At 34.4% G+C, this 7,168-nt stretch overlaps 1 protein-coding gene across 1 annotated transcript; it reads left to right on the forward strand.

The window, feature by feature from the left end:
- Positions 1-391: 391 nt before the first annotated feature.
- LOC110031460 lies at positions 392-4,372 on the forward strand. The gene is made up of 6 exons (XM_020734664.1): positions 392-569; positions 690-951; positions 1,038-2,650; positions 3,126-3,536; positions 3,753-3,979; positions 4,089-4,372. The coding sequence occupies exons 2-6, from the start codon at positions 782-784 to the stop codon at positions 4,338-4,340; spliced, it is 2,673 nt and encodes an 890-aa protein (XP_020590323.1). The 5' UTR covers positions 392-569; positions 690-781; the 3' UTR covers positions 4,341-4,372.
- Positions 4,373-7,168: the final 2,796 nt, after the last annotated feature.

Below are 7,168 nucleotides of genomic sequence, written 5' to 3' on the forward strand. Positions count from 1 at the left end.
TTAATTTATTTTAAAAATGAGCTATATTATATATATATATATATATATATATATATTTCACTTATATGATCTAGATTTATAAGAATATTAATTATGGTGAATCCTAAATTACTCCTTCCAATATATTTTAAATATTACTTGATGCATGAATCCATCAAATTTATTTTTTTATTTCGAAGAATTTAAAAATCATTAAATTTATTTTAAAATGAGTTCAATAAAAATTCTTCTTTTATAACATTAATCTTAAAATAAGTTGTATAATTTCATAAATTATCCTAACTAAAATTGTATCAAATATCTTAACATAATTTTTTCTCATATATAAATATATATATATATACCTAGATTCTCATCATTCTCAATTAGAATAAGAAGGCCATTAGGCCGAGTCAGCGGTCACCATGAAATCACTCTCCTTGAGACAATTGGAAGGAATAGAGAATGCAGTAAGCTCTGCGAAGGACAGATAATCACTCTTTTTTGCCTTGATGGTTTTAAGAGGCCATTTGGATTCCTTGCAAAGCACACTATACCGCTTTCTTCTTCCTCTGAATGTCACTAATTAGGTAAGATTTCAATTTCATAACCTTATGTTTCCCTGTCTCCTTCGGCTTTCTTACAATTGAATCATGCATGCTTTTGCTTCATTGTCTTCTAAGGTGGAAAGTCTGCTTCCTTTCTTGCAGAAGGATTTTCATGGAGAAAAGCAAGGGAGCGATTTCTTATTAAGAGACCTTGGTGCAGACTAGGAGGAGGTGAATTCATCGCAGGGAAAAGGATGGGTACTCGAAAGATCTCTTCTTTTGATGCCCATCTTAATTTGCTTGATAAAAAGGCTGTTGATGGAAAAATATACAGAAAGATTGGATTTTTTATCAGTTCGTGTTTGATTTTTCTCGTGAATTTGGTGTCGGTTTTCTTTAAATTCATATCAGGGCATGTTTTCAGGTAGTTTATGCTTGCCAAATAGTTTCAGACGTGTATTATGAGTTTTAATTCTGATTCTGTTTTAAGTCTCTTTTTCATTTCTACAGAATCAAGAACAGCGACGGCTTTGTCAGAGATGATTCGAGCGTCTTAGAATCGAAGGAATTGAAACAAGTTGAGAAATTTGATCAGAAAGGTGAAGTCTTTATGGATGAGAAGGTTGAGAGAAGGATGCCAGCTTTCAGTTTTAAGTATCAAACTCGTAGTTTTGCGGAGAAAATTGCAGAGATGGAAGAGGAAGAACAGGGTGATGAAACTGGACGTGAAGCTATTTCAGAGAAGGAAGATGAACCATATTTGAGTGCTGCAGAGTTCAACAATTATCGATTCATTTCAGAGCAGAATTTCAGTGGCCTCGTGGAAGTGCCGGAGAGCATGACTTTTCATGTTCATGAATCCTTCATCGGATTCAGTGAAGAAATTTTTGATGGAGGTAAGAAATTCTTAACTGTAGAAGATTTTCTGAAGCCCCCCAAAAAGTCAATTTTTGAAGAAGAGAGCAACAATGGTGATTCCAAATTTTTTGATTCGGTACAGAAAAAAGGAACAGAGGAAGGTTTCATAGGCTTAAAATATCGGATTTTTGAAGAGGATAAATCCTATTCCTTGGCTTCAGGAACTAATTCAATGGAGGAGAGAGAGATCAGATTCATCTCTGAAGATTTCTCCGGTTTCGATTTTGAATTTGATACCGAGTCATCAAGTGATGGCTACTCTGTAAAGGAGATTATATACGATTCAGATATTGATGGATTTTTATCAGAGAGGGATTTTGAAGTGGAAAAGAATGATTCTGAAAATAGAACAAATTCACCGAATTCTATCAGTATGCTCCAACAAGTGCAATCTGAATCTTTCTTTTTGGAAAGAACTGATGATGATGATGATGATGATGATGATGATCACGGACTGGATCATGATCATGAATATCTGAATGATGAAGAACAGGACGAAGAACACAAATTGTTAGAGGAGCTTCCCCCTCCTTTGGAAGAAGAAAACGAATTAACTGAAAAACCAGAAACCGAATTAGAAGCGCATGGAAAGGAAACTTTTTTGATAGAAACTGAAAAGTCAACTGAAGCTGCACCGCTCATTACGAATTCTCTGCAAATAGAATTCATTGAAGATTCCAGCGATGAGGAGCTTTCTTCTGTGAAGAATGGCGGAGCAAGGGTGGTTAACTTTGGAGAATTTCATTTTGTTAAATATGTAGCTGATTCTGAACCAAAAACTGTACCTTTCGATGGAGAAGAGGTGGGGAATACTGAAGGAGATAAATCAAATTATGATTTGACAAATTCTGTAAAAGTTTCAGATGAGAAAGAGCAGAAGATCAAGGAATCACAACTAACGGAAAAGAAAACTGTAGAGCCTAAATCTCTTAATTTTGATTCTGAAGATTTGGATGAACAATGGGAACACCAAGAACTTATGGAACAGCTTCAGATGGAACTTAAGAAAGTTAGAGCTGCTGGTCTTCCCACAATCTGGGAGGAATCGGAAAGTCCGATGCCGATGGAGGATTGCAGACCGTTTAGGATTCGCGAGAAGTTCTTGCGTGAGGATCCAATGAATGAGCTTCAGAAGTTCTACAAAGGCTACAGAGAGAGAATGAGGAAGCTTGATATTTTGAATTATCAGAAGATGTATGCAATAGGTAAGATCTGTATTCTCACTTATATAACATTGCAAATTAGTTTTAATTTTCACTTGAGGACCCCATCTGATTATTTCTATGCCTCAAAAAACATCTCAAAATTCGTAACTTTTTTTCTATATTCTATTATTTGATTGGATAGAACAAAAAAAAAATGTAAATTTCTTATCCATCTTGATCATTGCAATTCATCTTGCAATATCCAATTATTAAAATAATAAAAAAAACATCAAAATACATTCATCCATAAATCATGCTTGAAAATCCTAACTTTTGTTCATTAAATCACAACCACCTAAACTAAAGTTTTGAATTTTAAACTCTTTTCATTTCAGGCATAAATTTTGCAAGTCCAAAACAACTTTTTTTCATTTCAAGCTTAAATTTTGCAAATCCAAAACAACTTCAAATTCATCTAACAAAATAAACCTCAAGCTTAGCTTGATTTCTAAAAACAGAAATTTAACTGTTGCAGGCATTCTCAAACTGAAGAATCCTCTTCTTGCAATAGGGACACAAAGACATTCATTCTCAACAATCATGTCTCATCTCTCTCAAAACCTCTTACCATTCTGTCAGAAGAAATTTGAAAATGATCCATCAGAAAAATTATTTAAAGATCTGCAATGCGATTTTGAAACAGTTTATGTTGGCCAACTTTGTCTTTCTTGGGAATTCCTCAGATGGCAGTATGAAAAATCTTGTGGGCTATCAGAGTTTGATCCACACAGAAACCTTGGATACAATGAGGTTGCTGATGAGTTCCAACAGTTTTATGTTTCAATACAGAGATTTACAGAAAATGAGCCATTTCAAGGGCCAAGACTTCTAAATTTTATTAATCAAAGTGTTATTCGTAATCTTCTTCAAGTACCACTCATGAAAGGTGAGCTCTTGTACATGAAAAAAAATTACTTGCGGACAAGATATGTGCGGATCTGATAGTATTTGGCGGTATTGTCATAAAATACCACCACAATACCACTAAATACCACCAAATACCATCAAAAATTTTGTTTTCTTATTAATTTTTTGGGGTTATTTTAATAATTGCTTTTTTATAATTTTATATTTAAGTCTGTTTGAATCTTTTATGTTGCAGAGGATTGTTTACGGAATAACATGGAGAAGAAGGAGAAAGATTATGCTGTCAGCCTTGAAATGTTGGAGGATATTATGGAAGAAGCAATCAGAGTTTTTTGGGAGTTTGTAAAAGCTGAAAAAGATGAAACACCTTTATTATTCAGGGTTCTATCTGACAATAATGTGGAGGTTCAGAATCCATCTGATTATGAGTTGTTGGAAGAGATTCAATCTGATTTGCAAAAGGTAAATTGCATGCTTTACTTCCAATGTTTACAGTCTTATTTCATGATTTAAGTATAAGAGATGGTCCCATTTGATTTTGATTTTTTTTTTTTTTTTTTGGGAATAATAGAAAGAGAAGAAGCTAAAGGATCTGCTGAGGACTGGTAATTGCTTGGTAAGGAAATTCAAGAGACCACAGGAAGACAGATCAAACCAAGACCTCTTCTTCTCTCAGGTAGACTTAAAAGTGGTGTCAAGGGTTCTCAGGATGCCAAGAATAACAACTGAACAGCTCATTTGGTGCCATGAAAAGCTAAGCAATATTACTTTTTGTGGCAAAAAAGTGCAAAGAGACCCCTCATTTTTGGTATTTCCATGTTAGAATAGGAATAGTTTTTTTTTTTTTTTTTTTTTTTTTTTTTTTTTTTTTTTTTTTACTCTTGCACAAATTTGCTTTTGTAGATAATAGAAATGAAATATATTAGAGATATTGGTGTTAGTATAAATAAATTTCAGAAATAAATTTTTCTGTTCTAAAGTTTATCTTATGGGGCTTAAATGTATGATTCTTATTTTTTGTATTTCAGCATTGTTGGTTGCTAATTAGATGTAGTTAGAGATTGGTTAAGTGTAGCTAAAAACTGGTGCTTATTCATTGATTAACTATACAATATTGCTAACTCAGATAATTAGCTGCAACTAATCATAAAATTAAAAAAAATACTTTTAATGAAAAGCTAATTCTAAAATAATTGAGTTTTTGAAAACCTATGACTATTTTCTTAGGCAGCAAAGGCTTCCATGCATGTTCATCTTTACAGATAGTTGGTGCTCTTAGTCTTTTTTGTATTATTTTCATTTAATCACATTTTATCTGGCAATTTGGAAACTTAGGAACTTGTAGTTGTGGATCTATGTTGATGTAACAGTCATCTTTGCAATAAGTTTGAGCTATATTATTAATTTTGAAAATAGAAGAAAATAATCTTACTCATCTTTTTCAAAAAATGAGTGAAAATATTTTATTCACATTTTAAAAATTTATAATTATATTATGTTGTGAACACCATTATTCTCTATATTGTCAATTGGGAATGACAGAAATCAGACAGCTAAATTAGGAGTTTTTTATAATTAGGAGCTTCCTTATTTAAATTACTTCCAATATCTTTATTTTGATTTATTTCCCTTTTAGCTGAATATTTAGATTAGGAATATGTATTATTAAGTTACATAAAATAGATTATATAGAATATTTTGTACCTAAAATAGATTGTGAGATTATTATTTAATGGAATGAAAGCAAAGGGAAAATGCATCGAGCCTATTAAAAATTCAAGTTATTTTTCTCAAAACTTTGACATGGTATTAGAGCCAAATTATTGTCCTAACTATCGATAGTCATTGGAGGACTGTCAAGGCCCCCTTCCCGCCGGCCTTCTTGCGGGACGGGAAGGAGAAACTATTTATTTGCCTTGATTCTCGCTCGGTTGCTTAGTCTAAAACCCTCGTCTGCTTCGCTACACTGCTCGACTGCTTCGACGGCTTCATCTAGACTGTTCGCCTGCTCGTTTGGGCCTCGAGAGGCGATCATGGTTGGCTGTGTAAGCTCTGGGCTCCGGGTAGTCGCCTCAAAAGAGAAACTTTGGCACAATTTATGTGTCTCTGACTTCGATCTCTCATCGCCAGAGGATCCACCTGCAAACCCTTCCTTGCCTAATTGTATCTTCATTATTCCTTTCCTCGCTGCTACCGCTGCCATGGTGAGTCGCAACGACCTCCGGTACTCTCCTGCGACGAAGACATTGAATCTGGCATCGTCGTTCAGTGGTCTTCCAGTTTGTTATCAGCCGCTGCTAGCTCCTGACGGCATTGGGAATAGCAGCGACAATTTGTCCGAAACTATGAGCAATTTCGCTTACATTCATTGCCCTAATTACCGCAACCCTCTTTTCAACTTCTCTCTACCTAAAGATCTCTTCCAGGAAGACAATCATACGTCGGAGTTCTATGATTTCTTGTTAGGAGATAACCTTATTTGGGGAGGAAATGAACGGTCTCTTAGGCACCAGACAAAATTTAGTGAGACAAAAGATCTTCTTAGAGAGTTTTATGAGAATTGTTTTTCACCCCAACATTACGGATATGATGAACACCATGAACTTGTTTTCACTGACACTCACGGCTTTGACATCTCAGCTTCAACACTTTTGGTGTGAAATCAGGGAACAAATCGTCCTCGTCGTCGCATGAAGAATCAGTAGCATTTGAATCAGGACGCGGATCCTACTTATATGCTATGATCAATAGCATATGGATCGTGTAACTGGATCCAACTTGTGGGCTATGATCAGTAGCATTTGGATTAGGACGCGGATCTTACTTGTAGTTTATGATAGCATCTGGATTGTGTAACAGGATTGTGGGCTATGATCAATAACATCTGGATCACGTAACTGGATCCTATTTGTGGGCTATGATCGATAGCATTTGGATTGTGTAACTGGAAGCGGATCTTCTTTATGGCTATGATTCGGATTTCTGGACGACAATGATAAAGAATTTCTTGCTTTTCTTTGCTCAAATCATGTTATGGTTCAGAAGTTGTCTCTGAGGCTTCGGCATTCTCGACTTTAGCAGCTTCGGCTTCAACATTCTCGACTTCGGCATATTCGGCTTCGACACTCACGGCTTGAGGATTTTTTGGTCCCGACAGTGTTATCCATTATTTTTTGGCAAATTGATGCTTCAAAATCAGTCAGCATAATTTAAGGGGGGATATCAATCATGAATGATAGAAATCAGAAAGCTAAATTAGGAGTTTTTTATAATTAGGAACTTCCTTATTTAAATTATTTTCAATATCTTTATTCTGATTTATTTCCCTTTTAACCAGATATTTAGATTAGGACGGAATATTTAAATTATGATTTAGATTAGGAATATATATTATTAAGTTACCTAAAATAGATTATACAAAATATTTTTTACCTAAAATAAATTGTGAGATTATTATTTAATGGCATTAAAGCAAAGGGAAAAGGCATCGAGCCAATTTAGAATTCAACATATTTTTCTCAAAACTTTGACATATATAAATGATAGGGACAAAGATAATGAAAGTGAACTTCCTCAGAAGGTTAGGCGCAAGTTCAATTTATTCGATCACTGTTACTTTCTTCTACCGTCGGATTCGTCAAGATCTAAGTG

Source organism: Phalaenopsis equestris, unplaced genomic scaffold, assembly GCF_001263595.1.
Source record: "Phalaenopsis equestris unplaced genomic scaffold, ASM126359v1 Scaffold000820, whole genome shotgun sequence".
Classification (NCBI taxonomy): domain Eukaryota; kingdom Viridiplantae; phylum Streptophyta; class Magnoliopsida; order Asparagales; family Orchidaceae; genus Phalaenopsis; species Phalaenopsis equestris.

Bases quoted from the DNA above. Each gene is read 5' to 3' on its own strand.
- LOC110031460 (XM_020734664.1), top strand. From the start codon at position 782: ATGGGTACTCGAAAGATCTCTTCTTTTGATGCCCATCTTAATTTGCTT. The intron at 952-1,037 runs GTAGTTTATGCT...TCATTTCTACAG, and splicing joins ATATCAGGGCATGTTTTCAG to AATCAAGAACAGCGACGGCT. The intron at 2,651-3,125 runs GTAAGATCTGTA...TAACTGTTGCAG, and splicing joins TCAGAAGATGTATGCAATAG to GCATTCTCAAACTGAAGAAT.